At 40.1% G+C, this 22,942-nt stretch overlaps 1 protein-coding gene across 1 annotated transcript in view; it reads left to right on the forward strand.

Moving 5' to 3' along the window:
- Mrps31 (mitochondrial ribosomal protein S31) overlaps positions 1–8,836 on the forward strand; it is a 20,099-nt gene extending 11,263 nt beyond the window's left edge. Inside the window, exons 5-7 of the mRNA XM_005387635.2 lie at positions 265–341; positions 5,013–5,156; positions 8,241–8,836. Of these exons, the coding sequence (XP_005387692.1) occupies positions 265–341; positions 5,013–5,156; positions 8,241–8,470 (451 nt within the window). The 3' untranslated portion in view covers positions 8,471–8,836. The remainder of the gene's footprint in view (positions 1–264; positions 342–5,012; positions 5,157–8,240) is intronic.
- The last annotated feature ends 14,106 nt before the right edge of the window (positions 8,837–22,942 follow it).

Below are 22,942 nucleotides of genomic sequence, written 5' to 3' on the forward strand. Positions count from 1 at the left end.
CAAATTAAGCTAATTGTTTCAATTAGATATTTGAAGATTAAGCTGCTTTAACTGGCTTCTTGTATTGTGAAGCAGAAATGTAAGTGTTGTTATCAGTTCCCAAAACATACCAATTTACTACATACCTGGTGTGAGTCCATGGAATTACTTTTAATTTCTACAAAGCATATTTCATGTAAAAAGGTTTTTTTTTATCCTAAACAGTATTTGTGGATCATTTATAAATGTCTTACTAAAATGTGGTTTTTTTTTTTTCATTTTTAGTCTTAAAAATTTATTCAAAGGGAAGCGACTTAATATTTTTGACGTTAAGCAACTTAATGAAGAAGCTCCTCTAACAGGTTTGTTAAGAAAATAGCACTATATCTTAAATGGAGAAACATTAGAAACATCAGAGATGTTCTAATGTTTTGATTGCATGATAGTTGGGTATTTTGATATTCTGTCTTGTCATTGGCTTGGATCCTGCTTATGAATATATTGTTGACATTGCTGGCCTTGGTCAGGTACCCACTTAAAATGTCACTTCCTTTGGGACTATGGGTCACTGTTACTAGCGGAATAATCCAGAGGGATAGAGCACTACTAATTTGGGTTAGATCATTAAGAGTCACCTACCATGTTCCTGGCAATACTGTGCCCTTATACAGAGAGCTGTGGTACCTGCTTTTAGGCAACTGAGTATCTAGAATAGGAAGTAGCATTTGTAGAAGTAACTTATTGGACATGGGAAGAACACGCCAAACAGAAATTTTAGTGTTTTTTCCTTAATACATGGTTAGTCTTTTTTTTTTTTTTTTTGGAGATAGGGTCTCCCTGTGTAGTTCAGGCTATCCTCAAACTTGCAGCAATCCTCCTGCTTCAGCTTCCCAAGTGTTTGGATTACAGGTGTGTGTCACCACCTCCAGGCACAATCCTATAGTAGCCTTTATTCTTGTCTTCTTGCCATCTCTTTAAGATGTCAGATCCTTCAAATTCTCCATTTTAAGTCCATCAAGAGAGACAAGTACTATATACTCTTTCTGGACATTAAATTTGCTTTCCTGATACATGGAGAAATTCAGCATAAGTGGTTTCCAGCTTACAGATAGTGCACAGTTGTGAAGAGTGGAGATTAGCTTTTGAATCTTAGTAGAAATAGTATTGCACATGAAATTAGTTCTCCTAAAGCAACCTCTCAGGCTCCTTTATTCTTATAGCCCCTAACTAGTATGAACATCTTATTTTCTCACTATTCAATAAACTCCTTGATATTAGGGATTAGATCTCATTTACGTTTGTGTATCCTATATCACCTAGGCAAGAGACTTACAAATAATAGGAATTAGTTACCTTAGATCTTAAATCTTTTTTTTTAACAAACCAAGCTATAAAATGCATAGCCATGAAGGAAAGGCATTGATCCAGTTCAGTCAGTTTTGCTCATTGGCACTGAAGGCCAAGCTGAAAGAACAACAGCCTGGAATTGTGAAGCCTCATTCTGCTGTGTACATGAGAAGGAAATGCCCGACCCCCAGGCCTGGGGAGAAAACCCATCTCCCCTCTCCCAGGAGGGTCCCTTAAGCTTGCCTCAAACACGACCTTACTGTCAAGACAGAGGCTGTTGCCCACCTGACAAGCAGCCAGGAGAGACACTTGCATTCTGCAAGGAGCCAACTTACTTTTAAGTTTTAAATGTTGTCCCTAAAATGGAAACGAGCTAGCATACAAACACTGAAGTTTCGTGTATTTTATAAAACCCGTGTAAGGAGCTGGGCATGGCTGGGCAGAATGGTCCCAAGTTCAAACCTTACCTGGGCAACTTAATGAGACTAAAAGAAATAAATCAAAAGAACTTAGGAAGTAGCTCAGTGTGAAGATCCTGAAAGATACCCCCAAAAGAAGCATCTGGTTTGGTGGTGCATACATAATCCATGCATTTGGGAGGCTGAGGCAGAAGTACTACAAGTCCTAAGCCAGCCTCGGCTACATAGGGCTACCAGTAAGGCTTTGTTTCCAAAACAAAATAAAAAACAGTGTAAGACAGTTACACTGTGAATACTCTGAAGAAAATATACATATTTATATAATAACTTAATGATGGTACTGTGTTTTAATAAGCTATACTTGAATAGTCTAAAGACTGTCTCTTGTTCCCAATTAAATACAAGAATAACAACAATATGAAACTTACATTAAGCAGTCGTGCACTGCTATTTTCATACTATGAGGTCTCACTATGCAGTTCGGACTGCAGGCTGGCCTTGAAGTAGCCCAGGCTAATCTCAAAGCCTCAAACTCCTGCTTCAGCCTCCCAGATCCTGAGATTACAGGTTTGTGCCACCATGCCTGGCTCTGAAATCCTACTGTTAAACAGATTTGGTTTTAAGTAGAACTACATTCAAACTCAGATTCTACCACATTAACCTTTCTTAGTCTTCTCTTCCCCACCTATGAAATGAAGGCTACTACATAACTCTCAAGGGTTAAATAGATAATCTAAAAGAAAAAGGTATCAGGCTCAGTGCTTGGAACCAGTAGACATTTAATAAATGGTTGCCGCTATTACCCAGTGTGATAATACGATGATAGAAAAGGTATAGGTCAGTCAGCATCCACTGAATGAAAAACAGCCAAGCTAATTGTTATTTTACCGTTGTGATAAAACTGTAAGTACAGTTAGTTAATTACCTACCCAGTCAGTGTGGGTAGACATGTTCATACACATAAAGGCCCATAAAAACAGTCAGAAAAAGCAAAATCAGATTTACCTAGATAGAACAAATGAGCTGCTTGTTGGGATGTTTAGTAATCTTGGCTAAGGAAAGAGACAAGAGAATAATCACGTGATCCATACTTTTGACTCAGACATTCTGTTCCTGGGAATTTCTTTTAAGGGGATAATTACAGCAAAGCGCAAAAGTGTAGCTAGTGTAATGAGACGGGAGGTCATCCATCACTGCAGTGTTTGTCTTCAGGCAACTGCTGATTTGCTTTCCGTTACTATTGATTAGGTTGCATCTCTTAGAGTTTTATGTGCATGAAATCACAAATCACGCAGCAGGTACTCTTGTGTCTGGCTTCTTTCATTCAGCACCATGATTTGAGATTTATCCATGCTGTTACATGTCCCTGTAATTATAATTGAGTAATATATAATTGTGTGGATGTATCACATTTTTTATCCATTTATCTGTTAACAGACATTTCGGTTACATTTGGCTGTTACAGATAAAGCTGGCGTGAACTTTCACATACAGGTCTTTGTGTGGACATGTGTTATTTTCTCTTGGGTAGATGCCCAGGGGTGAGATGGCTATGTTGAATGACAGGGGTTCCTAACTTTTTCAGGAGCTCTCAAACTTTTTCCAGAGTGCTTGTACCATCTTACATTCTCATGAGCATAAGTGGTGGAACTATGGCTCATTCTAGAGAGATGGCTTAAATTGTAAAAGTAAATGAATGATTAAAGCATGTAACATGATAGCGATGTTAAGCCAAAGTGGCAATACCTTACAGCGAACTTCTGAAGAGTAAAGGAGTTTGTGTTACCTAAATACATTTTTAGCACAGAGTGAATGCTCAGTATCCCTTACTATTTTTGTCATCACCCTGTTAAATTAACTTACTTGGTCTTTTGTAATAGTCATACGAAAGTGACCCCTTTTTTCCCCACAGTACTAGGGATTGCGTCTAAGGCTCACACCTGCTAAGCAAGTGCTCCTCCACTGAACTCATTCCCACCCCTTTTTATTGTCATTTTGAGACAAGGCTTCTCTAAGTTGCCCAGGCTTACCTCAGTCTTGTGAGCCTCCTGCATGTGCCACTGCTCATAGTGACCTCTCTGACAGACTCAGAATAGACAGTCTGGCCAGGTGGCCGCGTGTGCCTGTAATCCCAGCACTCTAGGTGGCTGATGCAAGAGGATCACAAGTTCAGGATCAGCCTAGGCAAGTTAGTGACTTAGAGAAACCCTGTTTCAAAATGAAAAATGAAAAGGGGCTGGGAGATGTAGGTCAGTTTGAAAGCCTAGGGTGTAATCTACAGTACCACAAAAAAGATAAAAACAGACAGACTGAGCTTTAGAGATCAAAGTCACCTATAAACGTGTATTTATAAAAACCTTTTTTCCCCCTTTCCGGTAGAGAGGGCAGTAATTACCTGGCATGGTAGTAATACAAAAATTAAAGCTCGCTGCTGTAACATGTAAGGTCGTGATGATTGATGTATTTATGTTTGAAATCAGATTTCTATAACTTGTATTTGTGTACAGAATTCTCCGTGGGTTTATGTATTGTGAAATTTTTATTCACTATTCAGATGTGGACTGTGCTTAACAATAAAAGCTGAAAGGAGACCATTTACTTTGTTTAAAGTGCTGCACTTTGCAAGTTTGGAAATGTGCATTAATAATTTACTGTATAAGCCGGGCATTGGTTGAGCACACCTATAATCCCAGCATTTGTGAGGCTGAGGCAAGAGGATCACCATGAACTCAAGGCCAGCCAGGGGTACATACTGAGTTCAAGAGCAGCAACATAGTGAGATCCCGTCTCAAAGAAAAAAAAATTACCATATATAATATCTTGAGTTTGTCTATGCCTTCCAAGTTTTTACACTGAAGATAAACTAGCTTTAATTGAAAATTTTTTAAAGAATAAGTTCTATCTCTATAAATGTGCCTTTTATTTTCTGGATGTACAATGAAAGTTTATACTTATATTCTCACTGCATTCTATTTGATTGCAGAAATTAAAGCACAGCTTATAAGTAAAAAAGTAAAGCTTGCCGTTATTTTAGTCCTGTATTTGTTTTGTTTTGTTTTGTTTTTTTTGGTTTTTTACAGTACCGGGAATCGAACTCACAACCTTGCCCTTGCCAGGCAGGTGCTATGCCGCTGAGCTAAATCCCCAGCCCCTAGTCCTACTTTTTGTAAATAATTTTTATTGTATTATTAGCTCTTAAGGAGTGACCTTTCATTATATATTAATTACTGGCATGATTATGCTTATTTAAAATTTTTTTTGATACAGAAACATCACTTTCTCTCTGGGATGTGGAATTTGCAAAACAGTTAGCCCTGGTAAAGGAACAGCCCTTTCAGAATGGACTTGAGGAAATGATCCAGTGGACAAAAGAAGGGAAACTGTGGGAGTTCCCAATCGACAATGAAGCCGGTGAGTGTTCATTTCAGAGGGTTACCATGCCCTGGACTGGGAGACGTCATCCCTGGAAGATGGTCAGTTTCAGAGTCTAGGTGGGGGCCAGGCATGGGCCAGTGTCGCCCATGCGTGTAATCCCAGCACTCAGGAGCCTGAAGCAGGTGTTTGGTCATGAGTTTGAGGCCGGCCTGGGCTACATAGTGAGTTCAAGGGCTACCTGAACTACATAGCAACACCCTGTCTTAAAAAATAAAAAGGGAAGAAGGAGGGAGGGAGGGAAGGGAAAAAGGAAAGAGAGAGAGAACCCAGATATTTATGTGAATCTCAAAATACTGTAAACTGCCTGGTGTGGTGGCGCATGACTATAATCCCAGCACTCAGAGGCTAAGGGAGGAGGATTGCTCTTGAGTTCAAGACGAGCCTGAACTACATAGGAGGAGGCTGTCCCCAAAACAACAACAAAAACCCACGGTAAATACCTTCGTGCTGTCCTAGGAGAAATCTGACAATTAAAAGAAAAATTTAGAAATGTATTTAGTTGTAGATAGTTGATAAGGAAAATAAATAAACATATGACAAAAAACATCATGAATTTTTTTGACATAAAAGTTGAGAACTGTGGAAGGTGGCAGTGTTCTAGTTGCTAAGCAAAGCATTCTTTGGCTTCTCTTCTCATATACCAAATACTGGCCATGACATGATAGTTCAGATTTGGAGAACATTACAGCTTTTCTACGACTTTTTCCTCCCCTTCTTTCTGTGCTGGGGATTGAACCCAAGGCCTTAACACCTACCAGGCGAGCGCTCTGCCAATGGAGCTGTACCCCAGCCCCATCCCTGCCTTCGGGTCCTACACCAGTGTCTTTTAGTCATCAAACCACCGTGTTAATGAGGTGCAAGGTACTTGTATATGCTGCTCAGGGCAGCAAGGTCAGGAAGCTTTGGAAACCTTTGGCTACGCAATGTAGATACTTTGAGTTGACACTGGAATATTATCTATGTTCCTGGACATTTTCTAAACTTCTTAACCAAAAGGAAAACAGTGTCACTATGTTATTCTTTCATGGCATGAGTTAAACATTCTCATTACTCTCTATACTGTAATGAGTTAAACATTCTCATTAAATTTTCTAGGTGCATTCTCAATCAGAATAGATTTATTTACCTTCATGGTGAGGATAGTCTTAGGAAATGTCCATATTTTAACCTTCATGGTGTTATAGTATCAGTGTGATCTTTTAAATGGTAAACTTTTATTTGCTTGGATTAATGAATGAAACGAAAGCTTAAATAGCAAAAATATTTATTATATTTTCATAAAGTATTACCTTCTATGGGAAAACTATAGAAACTTACAAACCCTTCAGCAAATTCTTACTTGGAATATTTGTATGGTACACGCAGTAACATAGCATGCTGTGTTTTATATCCCCCCCACCCCCCGTAGTACTAGAGATTGAAAATTGAGCTCTAGGCCTTTACACTGAGCTACTCAGTCCTTTTTTTATTTATTTATTTTGGTTTTTGAGACACAGTCTTGCTCTGTAATTCAGGCTGGCCTCAAACTTACTATGTAGCCCAAGCTGGCCTTGGACTCACGGCAGTCCTCCTGCCTTAGCCTCCCAAGTGCTGGGATTACAAGTGTGAGCCACCATGCCCGGCTGCTTTTTTATTTTGAGATAGGGTCTTGCTAAATTTCCCCAGCAGGGCTTGAATGATGATCTTTGTGTTTTATTCCCAGAGTACTAAGTTATAACCTTGTCCCACCAAGCCCTACTAAATATATTTCTCAAAGTATTATGGTTTGTCACCAGGCATGGTGGTGCATACCTGCAATCCCAGCACTTGGAAGACTGACGCAGAAGGATTGCCATGGGTTTGAGGCCAGCCTGGGCTGTATTAGTGAGCTCAGGGTCAGCGTGAAATACATAGCAAGACCCTGTCTCAAAACAGTAAATCAGACACACATGTGTAAACATTGCATTGTTTCTCTGGTGTGAGATACTGAAGGTACAAGTAAGGACCAAAGTGTATAAAAGGTATTGTGAAATAGGAAGAAATTGTTCAAAAAAAGGGGAACTAGGGCGGGGGTGGCAGAAAGGAAGGAAGGGAAAAGGGAAAAAAAACCTGATAAAAGAACAAAATGAAAACAAAGCTTCATAAATAAGGAGAGGAAGAAGGGAGGGAAGGGGATTGGGAAAAAAGAGGATTCAGGATATGTCGTGTAAGGTACAAATTCCCTATGATGAATGTGACCATTATGTATATCTAAATTGTACCAATAAACTTAGAAGGGCAAAAGTGCTATAGTTTGTGTATTCTGAGAGGTATCAGGTAAGATTAAAAGAACCAAGTCTTTTTTTTTTTTTAATTTTTTCAGTGTTTTTTGAGGGGTTTGTTTTGGTTTGGTTTGGTTTTTTGAGACAAGGTCTCGCTATGTAGCCCACACTGGCCTTGAACTCACAGCAGTCCTCTTGCCTCTGCCTCCCGGGCCCTGGGATTAGAAGAGTGTACCACCATACCTGGCCTGTTGTCTTTTACTGATTTTCAGTTTGATGCCATTCCATTCAGAGAATATACTGTGTATTAGTTCAGTGTTTTCATTTTTTAAAATTTTTTGTTTTTGAGACAAGGTCTCGCTATGTATTTCAGACTGGCTTTGAACTCCTCTTGTCTCAGCCTCCCCAGTGATAGGATTATAGGCATGTGCTGTGATGCCTGGATGCCTGGCTTTAAAGACTACTTGAACTTTTTATTCATGAGTCCCTCTTGTTTTATTGACATATTTTTAAAAACAGTTTGTATTTCTTAGTGGTTGCCCTAGGTATTAAAATATTCATTAGCATAGTTGCATTTATCTGTTGAACATGTGTTCTAGGCTTGTCTATTTAATCTTTATTAAAACCTCAAGAAGGCAGTGCCTGAGGAAGCTGATACTCAGAGAAGTTAAGTAATTTGTCCAAGGTCAGTTGTTAAATTGGTGGACAAACCTAAGTCTAACTCCAAAATTCATGCCTTTAACAATGTTACCTCATTAATGTTAATTTTATGATGTAGGCTTTATATTGAAAATTGCAATTTTTTTGTCTCATTTTCTAGGCTTTGATGATGATGGTTCAGAATTTCATGAGCATATATTTCTGGATAAATACCTGGAGGATTTTCCAAAACAAGGACCAATTCGCCACTTCATGGAGCTGGTGACTTGTGGCCTTTCCAAAAACCCATATCTGAGCGTTAAACAGAAGGTTGAACACATAGAGTGGTTCCGAAATTATTTCAAGGAAAAAGGAGACATTTTAAAAGAAAATAACATACAGCTCAACTAACACCTTGGAAATTTTTATTTCAGGCTATTGGAGATGGATATTATAATGAAATAAAGTAATTTTACTAATTTTTATGTTAATCATAACATCTGATTTGATTGATATAAATATGAGAATTTTTAAAGTATGATGGTACTTAAAAATATCCTTCTGCGGAGAAAATCCATTCATAGGCTCAAAAGTGTCTCTGAGACTTAGTGATAGGTGTAAGACAACTCCACCTAACTCATTTCTTTTTACTCAGTGTCTTTGAAATAGAGTGTAATTATTAGTCATATATCTGATGACACCGAAGTACTTGCACTAGTCCTTTAGGTTTGTTTGTCTTGTTTTGGTTTTGCTATTAAAACAAAATACCAGAAGCAGGCTTGCTGTGTAAAGAGAAAAGATTTATTTAGCTCATAGTTTTGGAGACTAAAAGTCCAAACAGCATCATTGGAGCTCTTGCAGAGGAATCACAAATGTCAGGAACATGTGTGGGAGGAAGAGATGACACCCTGGAAAGGGTGGCTGGAGAAGACTCCCAAGAGTCCCTGCTGAGGACTTGGCCCGAATGACCTCAGGAGCCCTACTAGGCCGCACTTCTTAAAGTCCACACCTCCTTCAGTGAGGACCAAGCCTTTAGTACAGGAACTTTTGGGGGACACACTCAAATATGTCCAAGCAACTACGGTGCTGGACAGTGCTGGTTTGATTTATATGAATGTTTATATGCATAAACACATGGTTTGTATGTATTTGCATATATATATATTTATATTTTACACTAACTTAACCGTCACCTAAGTCTGTATCCCTAGGAAGAATTAATGTTGGCCAGGCATGGTGGCACAAACCTGTAATCCCAGCACTCAGGAGCTGAGACAGCAGGATTGCCACTAGTTCACGGCCAGTGCGGGCTACAGAGTGAATTCAAGGCCAGCCTGAACTGCATAGTGAAACCCTGCCTTAAAATAAAATGAAATAAAATTAAATGACCTTGTAGAAATAAGTAGCTTATTACCTCGTCCCTTCTAGTACTTTAAGTCCTTGTGTCAAAGTTAAAACTATTTTCCATCATGGTGTTTAGCAGTAACTCTACTACTTGAAGAATTAGATTCTTTTTTCATTGTTTTGGTTTGATTTTTTGAGACAGGGTCTCACTGTATAGCCCAGGCTGGCCTTGAAGTCACAGCAATCCTTCTGCCTCAACCTCCCAAGTGCTAGGATTACAGGTGTGCAGCACCACGGCCAGCTATAAAGACTCTTAAAAAACGCTCATGCCTAGCTTTGTGACACAGGCCTGTAAAAAACAAAACATAGGGCTGGGGATGCAGTATATTGCAGAGACTCTGGTTCAACCTCTGGTACCAATAACTAATTAATTTAAAATTTAAAACTCAAAATAAGTTTTAGTTTGCATTAGCCCCAGGCTAGTGGTATTCTTGGTCTGTGGTACAAATGGACAGGAATCATACAAAGGAATCTAATATGACCCAAGGCCACAGATTACAAAACCTACTGGGAAACAAGTACCATGAAGGGGGACCAACAACGCAGAAACAAGACTGCAGAATCAGACTTGTGAAGCCTTTGAATATTGGACTTCCCAGATTCAGAATTTAAAATATGTATGCAACAGAATACTGAGCAGGATATTTTAAAGTGACTAAGCAGATTTTTAAAAAGCTTAGTGAAAGAGTTTAACAGCATATTAGACACTAGAAAATTGTTCTAAAGAAACTGCCCATATGTAGGAAAAACAAAAGTTTAAAAGGGACATTTGTATAATCAGATGATCAGGAGGCAAAGGAGGAAACTAGCTTGGAGGCTATTTTGGACCATTAAATGAGTTTTCCTTTGCAATTAGTGAAAGGTATTAACACAGTTAAGTACTAATGCCAACAACAATACATTATTTGGAAGTACATATGGAACACTTTAAAATTGAATATATGTTACTGATATATTCGGAGTATCTTTCAAAGATGAAGGCTAAATACATGTGTTAGATACACAAAAACCATTGGCTACTAAGAGACCCTTACTAAGAGACACCTGAAAATGTAAATGATGGGTATGATTTCCATGTCAGGGTTTGTAAGTGTTAAAAGAAGGGAGGCGTGGGGCTGGGAATTTAGCTCAGCGGCAAAGCGCCTGCCTGGCAAGCGCAAGGTCGTGAGTTCAGTTCTCGGTACCGGAAAAAAAAAAACCAAAAAACCAAGAAGGGAGGCATGTTACACCCAGTAACTGGCATAGTCTAGGTGCTTCAAAAATGATGACAGGGCTGGTTGCAGTGGCACATACCTGTAGTCCCAGCTACTTGAGAGACTGAGGCAGGAGGATCACAAGTTTGAGGCCAGCCTGTGCAGCTTCGTGAGGCCCTATCTCAAAATGAAAAGGGCTGGGATGTAGCAGTGGTAGGGAGTGCTTGCCTAGCTTGCAGTCGGGTCCCGGGTTCAATCTCCTGTACTGTAAATAAACACACACACACACACCCCAGTTCTGTTTCCATGTCCTTTCCAGAGACCCTAGTGCCAGGATGGACACAATGAGTCCTTTTTTCACTGTGCAGCATTTCATTGGCAATGGTAACTTGCTCCTTGTACATTTTCAGATCAAATTACTGTTACCTAATTTAGGTGAAACAGAGTACTTCATCCTCCAGTACCTACAAACAGTCATTTTTAGCACTATTTTCAAAATCAGCTTTGTTGACTTGTGCTTTGGAGGAAAATGGGAATGGTCAGACACATCAAAAGAGAAGTCAATCCCATACTTAGTAGCTTCAAACTCTCCCCTAGGAAGAGAGGCCCAGGTATGTCCAGATGAGTAGATGAGTGGATGCCCTTAGTGAACCCCACTGTTTTCTCTATTGTCTTTTTGTTTTAGCTGTTTGAGACAGTCTGGCCTTGAATTTAGCAATTCTGGGTCAGGCAAGTGCCCCTGTGCCTGGCTCTGTGGTCTGTCTTAATATTCCTTTGGATAGTCCAGAGAAGCGGAATAAGAGTAGATCTACCCAACGAACAAAACGATGACATATCCACGTGGTACTTTGATAGCTTACGACGTGTTTTCACGTACATCATTCATTAATTTGTTAAGTGTTTCCTGACCTATGCTGTGTGCACAGTATAAATACACGGGGGAGGTGCTCCCTGACCTTGAGGCCACATGACATCCTGAAGACAGCTTCTCTTCCTACTTTGTGAAGTTGCGCCTTGCCTCGAATCTAATTCTCTGCTTTACAGTATTTCCTATCCTGGTCTTAAGGTCGGAAGGGTCAGCTGCTGGGTTTGCTGTGAGTGCATACTGACATAGGCATTCAGTAAAACCATTCGAGTGAGTAGAGGGGCGGTTGAATAAAACAAGCTGTTGGGGGCAGGGCAGGTGCCGTTGCTGAGGAGTGTGAAGGATGCCGAGGCAGACAGAGCTGGGCTGAGGGGATAGAAGACCCCGTAGTAGGACTGTCTCAGATCAGCACTGACTTGAGAGGTACTGGGGAGGTCTACTGAATTCCGGGTACAGATTAGGAGAGCCACCTGCCTGTAAGCAGGGTACGCTGCCTGCGTCCAAGCCAGCTTTGTTCATAATACAAGGAACTGTCTAGTGTCCATGTGCCAAATTCTTCATTTAACTTGTTAATTGTGTAATATCGGGGAAGGCAAGAGGTGCAGTTATTTTTCCCTGCTATGCTTCTTAAGTAATTGTTATTTTACTCTTCTGTTTGCTCAGATTTATCACTTACAAAAATAAGTCAAACTGACATGGTCATACCTTAGGACAGTGGTGACGAACCTATGGCACGGGTGCCGCCGCAAGCGTGCAGAGCCCTCGCCGTTGGCACCGGAGCCAAATGGCCGCACAGCCGAGCGCTGCAGTCAGGTCTAATCGCAGTCTTAGCGCTTTGCAGTAAGTAAGTGGGTTATGGCTTACAGTTTGGGCACTCGGTCTCTGAAAGGTTCACCATCACTGTCTCAGGAAAATACTGTTTTCACTTTTGGAAAAGAACACAGGAAAAAGGTACATGACTTAAATGATAAGCTCCTTATCACTGCATGCAGTCAGAAATTCCAGTATTTTGGGCTGCCAAAACTAAAAACTGAGTAAGTGGCCAAAAATAAAGATAAAAAATTGTTTATGGTTCTTCCTGGGACTTAATGCATTCATATGAAAAAATAATACATATGAAAATAAAGATAAATTGCTGCAAAATATAAACTATGATGAAATCACTATTGCAATAAGGTATAAACACAAATGGCCCTTAATAGATGAATGAATAAAAGAGCACAAGTATTTGCATACAATGGAATATCATTTAGCTTTAAAATTACATTCTGATAATGCGGTAGCCTGGATGAACCTTGCAGGCACTGTATAAAGTGACATGAGCCACTTGGGATGACAGGTACTGTACGATTCTGCTTCAAGCTTGAATCTACACTAGTGAAATTCATAGAGAGCAGAGTGGTTGTAACCAGGGGTGGGAAAAGCATTGGGAAGAGAGAATCTAGAGTCGCTGTTCTAATAAGCATAGGGTTTCATTTGAGGAAGCTGAAATTGTTCTAGAGATGGATGATGGAGATGGTTACACAACAATGCCTATATAGTGCTTAACGCTACCAAACCGTATATTTAAAAATTATTGAGATGAGGGCTGGGGATTTAGCTCAGCGGCAAAGCGCCTGCCTGGCAAGCGCAAGGTTGTGAGTTCGGTTCCCAGTACCGGAGAAAAACAAAAACAAAAACAAAAACAAAAAAAAATTATTGAGATGGAGTCAGGCGTGGTGGCGCACATCTTTAATCCCAGCGTTTGGGAGGCTGAGGCAGGAGGATCACTGAGTTCAAGGCTGGCTTGGGTAATGTTTAAAATTTTTTATGTTCTGATCAATTTTGCATGCTTATATCTAGTAATCTCAGCAACTGATTTGAAGATAACAATATGCAATGGAATTACCATGGTGAATTCCTACCATCTTGTCTAGTGAAACTGTATTATCTCTAATGTTTTATCTAATAATTATTTTCTTGTTCTCTTTAATGGTTTAAACGATCTTCCATTCTTACATCTGGTAATCTGAGCAACACTGTTGAGGATAGCAATATGTAATATAACAACCACTGTTAATTCATATTATTTTGTCTTCAAACCCTGGATCACTTTAAATGTTCTTGCTTTGGTTTATTTATGTTTGTGATACTGGTATGCTGCTATTGTTCTTTTGTTTCGTTGTTTCTCATTTACTACTCTCTTTAAAATAAAATTAAAAAAAAAAAAAAAAGGCCGGCCTGGGCTACATAGCGAGTTCAAGGCCAGCCTGAACTATATAGTGAGACCCTGTCTCAAAAAGAGAAAATTATTTAGATTGAAAATTTTTGTATATTTTACTATAAAACAAACTTTTTAAAGGTTGGGGATGTAGCTCAGTGGTAGAGCACATGCCTAGCATGCCCTGGGTTCAATACCTATGTCCCTTCACTCCCCAAAATATAAGTATGCTAAAGTACAGATTACGTGTATAATATATTCCAACTATTGAAAAGAGGGATGTTCTGTACTCACGCCAGAGAATCACATGCCATCCTGGCAAAGAGCACGTATTAGCAAAGGTCTGGGAAAGCTAAGTGAGCCGGTGTTTGGCACCTGAGGCCAGTAGAGGTGATTGTTGGTTTAGGACTTTGAAGGTTGCTTGTCACCTCAGCATCATCACTGCCTCCACTGCCAGCACCCTTCTCAATGGACTGTCCCTGTGATATGCATCTCACATACTTTCTCACTGAATTTTTAAACCACCCTGCAAAATTTAGTTTTGTTCTCATTTACAGAAATTTAGTAACTTTCCCAAGGTTGCTCGGTAAGTAAGTGGAGCAGCCAGGGTTGAAGGCTGAATCACCAGACTCCAAAAATTAAGTGCATACTTGTTCCAGTACACCTGAAAAATAGGTCTTTGGAGGATTGGGGATGTCACTCAGTGGTAGAGCACTTTCCCAACATATTTCAGGCCCTGAGTTTCAATCCCAAGAATGACCATCCCACCCACAAAAGCTCTTAGGAACAATTATATGGACAACCTGTAGTAAGAGGAATAGCTTCAGTGTTATGGATTATATCTGGATGTCCCCCTAAAGCCTCACTGGCTCAGAGGTGGGGCTTTGGGGAGGTGATGGCATGTGACACTCATCACTGGATTAGTCCACTGGTGGTTTATAGGTAGGTGTGATGTTGGGAGATGAACCTGGTGGGAAGAAGTGAGTCACTGTAGGTGTGGCCTGACTGGAGGTATATAATAACTATATATCCATATCTATCTATACATTTATATACCCCCTTCTCCTTCCCTGATAATAGATTAGAACACTGACTGTTTAGCATTGTTCTGGGTGTGTGTAATGGGAAGCCCCATCCTGAGTGTGGGAGGCACCAACCATTAGGCTTATAGTCTGAATGGAATAAAAGATAAAGATGGAAGACATGCTGCTGCTGCTTTCTGCTCATTGCCTTCTGCCTGCTATGCCATGGATTATTTCTTCTTTGCCATGGCTCCCTTCCTTGGAACAAGCTAAATATGGACTGAAATCTCTACAAACAGTGAGCTAAAATAAACATTTCCTCCTTTAACTTGTGGGTCTTGAGTATTTTGTCCCTGTAATGAGAAAGTAACTGAGATTATATATATATATATATTAGTTATTTATTTGGATTTATGAGACAGCATCAACCCCTATGTCATCCAGGTTGGCTTTGAACTGACTATGTAGCCTGTGTTGGCCTCTATTGCCTACCTCAGTTTCCCAAGTACTAGAATTACAGGTGTGCATCACCGCACCCAGTTTAATTCTCTCATTTATTAGGTGAGGAAAATTAAGTCCCAGGGAAAGTAACTTGCAAGCAGTTTCATAGTGAATTTATGGTAAAGTTGAGAACTCTTCACATCTCAGATCAGATTTCTGTTACTTTGTATTTCTCTTTCTATCAATCAGTAGCTTAAGCAGGTGTTATGGTTTGTGTCTAGATGTTTCTCCAAAGTAATGGGGCAGGCTTCTAGAGTTTTTGATTGACTCATGGTCTAATGCTAGGATTATGGGTGTGAGTGCTACACCCATGCTGGGGCAGGTAGCCTGCATACAATATAAGGGAAGGAAAGAGGCTTGCTCTTGCTGCTCCTCCCTTTTTGCTCTTGTTGCTTTTGCTGTTTTCTACCACCATGAACTGTTGCCCTCTGCCATGTGCCCCTCTGCCTTGGAGCCAGCCAAGTATGAACTGAAAATTCCACAAAGTGTGAATTAAATAAACCTTTCCTTCCTTAATTCTGGGCATCAGGTATTTTGTCTCAGCAACAAGAGAAAAGTAACCAAGACAGCAGGTAAGAATTATTGTATGAATGAGTAACAGTGAATTCAATACACTCATAAGATGAAAGAAGAGAAGTAGAATGCATTTTGTGAAAGCACATGATTTTAGATGAAAAGCAATACAGTAACAGGGGAAATTTGAATAGTATTGAAGTCTGAAGTGCAGACACCAGCAGCAGGATGTGGTTTTTAACCTCCACAATGAAAATAGCTCTTCTGATGAAACTTATTCTTGTTTTTAATGTATTTTATTTTTATTTCAACTTCTTATTTTCATATACTTTTGACAGGTTTGTTGAGGTATTGACATATAAAAATTATATATAGAGAGTAGACAACTTTATATATATGTAACTTTATATGTATATACATATGTATGGATTTTGATATACATATACCTTGTGAAACAATCAGCTAATTGCCATATCTACAAAATTATCATTTTCTCTTTATGTATTTATTTTATTTTTGAAACAATTTTTTTGAGACAAGGTCTCACTAAGTAGCTCAGGTTGGCCTTGGACTCACTGTGTAACCCGGACTGGCCTCAAACCCACAGTGATCCTCCTGCCTCACCCTTTCAAGTCCTGGGATTACAGATGTGCACCACCATGCCCAGGCCAGAATAATTTTAGATTTGCAAAAAAGTTGCAAAGATAGTGGAGTTCATATGTACCCTCCATCCAGCTTCCTGTAATGTTGACAATTTATATAACTATCCATTGCTCGTATTGACTCCTTATGTTATTTACGTGATTTGGATTCTGTCTCTGTTTTGCTGAAATTACTAATGGCTATAACAGCATCCACAGATCCAATCTTATAACTCTTCTATATGATAGTCTTTGCAGTTACACTCGCCCCATTGTCTCTTTTCTATGTGCACTATGACAGTTTATCATTTGTGGTAGTTCTGCAGTGAGGTAAATGAGGTGAGCTGGGGGAATGGGAGGTGTTTTGATGAGTGATGTTAGATGCTAAAGGGGAAGTTTGAAGGGTAAAACAGTGTCACATGAGAAGAAAAGGTTGATGTGGGTTCTGATTTTATGGGAGTACTTTTAGTTGAGTTGAAGGATTAGTGCTAAGGGTTTTCAGAGGACATTTTGTGGGGACAAAAGTAAGATATAGGGAAAGGCTGTTCACTTTGTGATTGAGAAAAGCTATATGGTTGTCAGAACTTGCTGATAGGAAGAGCTAGGAAAGATGGAAGAGCCAACCCTTGGGAGGGTGAGGATTGAGAAATAACACTAGAGCAGATAGGAGTGACTGTGAGACAGCTAAGTATGGGGGACTTAAAAACTTTGGCAGAGTTTACATGTTTGGAAAAAATAAATATGTTAATAATATTGTCTCAGGAGTTTGAGATGAGGAAACTAGATAGGGAGCTGAGACAAAGGAGAGAACCTAGACACCTATTAAATCGGAGCCAGTGAAAGAACATACAAAATAACAACCTAAAAATGCAAGAAACCATAAAAGAGTATAACATAACCCCACATTACTAAATAAATCAAGAAGCATACAAAAACTTAAACCTATAAAACATGGAATGAGAACACAGATAAAATATTCCAATGAAACATTGTATATGTGATCCCCAACTAGCTTCTTTGCCAGAGTCTGGGTACTCACATCCCAGGGACTCTTCTGATCCCTCGACCGAAATACTGAAGTCAACGCAGAGTCAGAAATTTCTGCCAGGTTGCAGGCACTGGTACAGAGTCTGACCCAGTCTGAGATTTTGGTGTAGGAACTCCGGCTGTCCTTCTTCCTGGGTGTGATGGTGGATTTGATAGGGCAAGAGAGACTCCATTTTCTGTTAACTCCAAATTAAGAGAAGCCACTTAAAGTTCACTTGAACTGTAGTTGAACCCACTCTTCACTCCTTCGCCGTGGGTAATTATCAGACCATTTAAAGGAGAGCAGAGTCATAAAATGGGAATACAATACACAGGACAAATTGGGAAGTAGGCTAAAAGTTAAACTGTTCTGGTCATTTGGAATCTGGCTGTCCAACAGTTCCTGAGAAGGAAAACATTGTGCATTCTTATAAGATTCCCAAAAATGAAGTAATGGTTACTACAGAAACCTAAAATGTACTTAAACTGAAGGTGAGACCCAGATCAGGGCAGACATCTTCTCTGGCTGCTGGTTAGAGACTGTCCATCAGCCAGCTCAATAAAGCTTTGTTCATTCCTGCTCTTTTGGTCTCTTGTGAATGCCATTCTGAACAAACTTGCTTGCCATATCAGATTCAGTAGACAGGTTCACTGGCACTAAATAGTCCACTGAGTCAGTATTATTCCTATGCAATCAAATCAGCTACAATAGTAACAGGCTAATCTGTTACAGTGGTATCTATCAGGGCTGGTTGAGAAATAACGTACTGTGAGACCCTATTTTAGGCCTTCCTTTAGCCTAGGAAGAAATCCACAGAATAAGCATCACAACAACTCAAGTCTTGAGCTACAGTTAATGTGCACTAAATGCACCAAATTCAATGGCTATGTCTCCACTGATGGTGAAAAACAGCATTCAATAGAAATTTCAAAGAGGCAGTTATGTAAATCCCAGGGAGCTGGGGACCTGGTAGTGGTAGAGAGAAGAAGAAAAGAGAAAAAAGGGAAAAAAGTTGTTTGTTTAAGAGTAAAAGTGGTGTTTTTAAAAAAGTCCTCTGCTCTGTGGCATGGATAGGAGAAAATAGGAATGGGGCAAAGGATCCTAATGATAGTGAGAGTGTGTTATATATTTAGAAGGGGATATCAGGGAAAAAGGTACAGAATTGGTAGTGAGAAATGGAGATGAAAAATATTTTATGACTGATACAAATCTTAGAGAAAAAGTCAAAAGACAAATAAAAAGGGGGAGAGGAAAGAAAGGAAAAACTGGAATGAATAAGACACAGGAGAAAGAATCCTTTACCCCTTTATAAATTACATTGGGAGAAAGATAGCAAGAGGAAGAGAAGCACACACACAGACACATTCATAAATGGATAAAATAATAGAATAAAAGTGTGTGGGGGTGTACAGAAGGAAGAAACCAAAAAAAAATTAAAAATGTAAAATTTAAAAAGTAAAATAATGAAAAATGAAAAAATAATACAATCAAAAAAGAATAATAAGAGAAAGTTTTCTATTGTGTTGGATGCCTGGCTCTTTCCCTCAACCTAGGGGTAGGGAGCAGAGCTCAAGGCAGGACGCGCCTCTCTTCACAGTGGAAATCCGAGGTGGCAGTCTGGCCCCAGAGCAGTGCTAGTGTAGAGACCTGCTTACGGTGAGGACAGGGCGCCAGTGTGAGCTTCTGATCCTCAGTATCTCCTGCCTCCTCCCTCCTGTACTGCAGAGCAGAGCACTGACCCTGGCCTCTGACTGCAGGAGCCTGGTCTGTGCTCACCAGCCTGTCCCTCACAGCAGGATTATCCCCAGTCTGCTCTCCAGCTGCGGCAGTCTCCCGTGACTGTCTTTCTCTCATCCACCCTGGCAACTTGGCGGTGTGAAGCTGCTTCTGGGTCCCATGTTCAATCACCCAGCTCTTCCCTGCAATGGTGTCTGTCTTAGTTATTTTTCTCTTGTCGCTGAGACAAAATACCTGATACCTAGAATTAAGGAAGGAAAGGTTCATTTAGCTCACAGTTTGTGGATGTTTCAGTCCATAATCAGCTGGCTCCAAGGCAGAGCGGCACATGGCAGAGGGCAACAGTTCATGGCAGCAGAAGACAGTAAAAGCAGCAAAAGCAAAAGGGGGAAACAAGCCTCTTTTCCCTCCTTTATATTGTAAGCAGGCTACTCCTAACCAGGGAGCATGTAGCACTCACACAATCTCCATGCCCTCCTCTTACACAGGCTCAGGATGAACTCAAAGTAAGGACCCTGGCCTCCTGGTGAGTCACGTAGTTAACCTTCTAAACTTCTCAAATTGACACAATGAACAACATCCCAGAGCTAAGGGCATGTCCTTTTTACCCCAGGATGTAGAACTGCTGAGTCACTTCGTGAAGCCTCTAGACTCCCCAAGTTGACACAATGTATCAACCATAACAGTGTCCCTGCCAGCTCTTGCTCTGCAATTGTGGCTTCAGGCACTTGTACCAAAGTCAGTCACCAACTGTTGACAGTGGAAGGCTGCTCTGGAAGCACTGTCCCATGCTTTCTTTGCTGATTCCAACTGCATATGCTTCTTTTGGCTGGGATGTAGTTCTCAAGTTCTCCATGAACAAAAAAGTAGCTGTCAGTTTCATTTTCCTCCCAGTTGCTGGCTAGCCAGCCTCGATCAGTGACACTGTGCAGTCTCTCTTCCATGGTGTGAGCTATTTCTTCTGTATCACTTAATACTATTTTCTTGACCTCTGTCAGTTCCCCCTGTGATTCTCAGGTAACCTCCATACACTTTGTTTCCTCTCCAAGCTATTGTTTTCAGACTCCACATTTTGCCCTGGAGAAGACGAGTTGCTGGTGCTCACTGCTCTGCTGTTTTGGGGCTCCTCTCCACACTGCATCCAGTTTCTATGTTTTCTTTGTCTCCTCCAATCAATGACAGCTCTGCTGTCTTTCCTAAAGTCTTCTGAATACCAGTTGGGTGTTTTGTAGAGTGTCTTACAGTTTGGCTTGTCCAGTGTTTTTCTAATAATTAGTCTGAGGTTACAGGTTTTGTTAAAGGAGAGGACAAAGTGAAATTCTCTTCTAGTTGTTTCAGATCAGCATTTATGATATGTATGACATTTACCTTGATCAGTTATTTATGCCAGGATCGGCTGTGTTTCTCCACAGTGAGTACTATTTTCCCCTGTATCATTGGTTGGTATCTTGGAGAGACACTTTGTGACTATGCTAAACTGACCCTGTTTCTCACCAAACTTTTTGACCACTGATTTTTCACATTCATTAGTGGATCTTGCCCGCAACAATCACTACTGTGGTGTTCTAATGGAAATTTGGTATTTTCATCATTCTTTCTACATTTATAATTCTTCTGGACTTCTAAGAAGATGGTGGAGTGGTAAACAGCAGAGAAAGAACCTCTCCAAGACTTAGTGTCCAGACACTGGAATATAGGAACATGCAGAAGAGATGAAGGAGGGAAGTGGGTCCCAAGGACCCAGGAAGGATCTGAAGCAAGAACTGAAGCCCCAAGAGAGAGCAAAGAAACTTCAGCGAAGGAGTGGGCCAGTGGTGCTCTCTCCCTAAGCCCTGACTCATTGCATGGGGGTGGGGGCGGGTGGCTCAAACCTGCAGATGCCCGGGGACTACTGGCAACCCCAGAGGCCTCCACAGAGAAACAGAGCAGTGGAACAGAGCAGTGGACACAGGAGGCTGCAGTGGCTTGTGAGTTATTTGGATTTAGACATCCCTCAGGAGAGGGTAATTGGCTATCCCCAAGAGATGGGGAAATGAGCTTAGAATTCAGAACAGCTGCAGACTAGATCCTTCTTGCAGCTCCCAATGTCAGGGTGAGGCTGCCAAGTTCAAGTTGGTAGGAGGTCAAGAAACCAGTTCAAGCTGGCAGAGAGCAGTGTGCAAGTTGGCAGGAGACACATAGAATGTTGCAGGCTGAATGAATTAGGTTCCAGCCTCACAGCCAGAAACTAGCCTGAACTTCAGTGGAACTAAAGGTACAGGCTTACTGGGATGATCTACTACCTCTCCCATAAAGTTATGGCTGGCCTCCTGGGATTAAACAACATGGGTCTGGACTCTGTTTGCCCACACTGTCTACCAGTGACAGCAGAGACACACTGTGAAGTGGACATTTTTTTTTCTTTTCTTATTTTATTTTGTTTTCTTGATTGTTTCTTATTTTTATATGAATGTGAACGTTGTTTCTTTTTTGTTGTTCTTCTGTTGTTTTTGTTTCTTCCTTCTCTCCTCTTGCTTCTGCATCAGTTTCCCAAAGTTTGCATAATCTTTCTTTGTCCTCCAGCCTTCTAATATCCTTCTGTATTCCTCTTTTCTCCCCCAACTGCTTTTAAACTTTCTCCCCAGCGAGTAAAATAGCCATACTGATGGCTTATTTACTGCATACAATTTTTAAATTGTTTTACATTTTGTTATATAACCATAAAATCTAGTTAATATAGATAAACATGGCAAATTAATAGTTACCACAGTTTGTCATTTTTAAGGCTATGTTAGATGCTATTATTATTGCTGATTGTGCTACTTTAACTAAGGCAGCATAATTGTTCTAATCAGTTGTTCTCCCTGGTATGCTAAGACTGAAATTGCCTAAGGATCATAAAAAATATATGCCAGGGCCAAAGAATCAAGAGTTAGGCCAAATAGGCAGTAACTTCTTATCCCCAACAAATTGAAGAGGTAGGATCTTGCACCAGACTCAAAACCCAAAAGCCAGCTACATCTGGAAGACATCTCTAAGAAGTAGTCACTTCCTAAGGGTTGTAAATACTAGCAATAAAGCAACTCACCATAAGCAATTTATAAGCATCAACCTAGGAATTAAAAAAAAAAAAGAAATGGGAAGAAGATGCAACCGCAGATTCTAGCTCATTAAGGGCAAGCCAGTTGGAACAATTCAAAAGCCAACTACCTGGACTCTCTGAAGTGGCAACAGTAGAAGTTACAAAGATGAATGAGGCTCTAGAAAAAAATCAAATTGCAAATAATTTCTCAGATAACTACAGAGATAGTGACCATAATGAAAGATATTAATAGTGGCTCTAGAGAAGATACAGATAAAAAATAGAGGAGCTTAGGAAAATGATGGAAACCATGAATGCTGAACATAGGAAAGAAATGGAATCAGTGAAATAGATTCAAATAGATATTCAGGACATTAAAAGTTCCACTGAAAGTATATGTACCAGAATGAGCCAATGTGAGGACATAATTTCAGATATAGAAGACAGGATTACAGTTAGTGATCACAAAAAGAAAGATTTCTTTAAAAATTTTAAGGGACTATGAAAAATCAATCCAACAGCTGCTAGGTGATTCAAAGAAGAATAAGATTGATTAGAGTCAATGAAAAAGTAGGAGATAGCACAAACAACATAAAAAACCTGTTCACAGAAGTAATGGCAGAAAACTTTGCAAACAGTAAAAAGAATTTGACATAAAAATAAGCAAGGCATATAATAGTCCAATTAACCATGATAAAAAAAATCTGCACCAACTAATA

The sequence above is a fragment of the Chinchilla lanigera genome, unplaced genomic scaffold, assembly GCF_000276665.1.
Source record: "Chinchilla lanigera isolate Chin_1 unplaced genomic scaffold, ChiLan1.0 scaffold00030, whole genome shotgun sequence".
Lineage (NCBI taxonomy): Eukaryota > Metazoa > Chordata > Mammalia > Rodentia > Chinchillidae > Chinchilla > Chinchilla lanigera.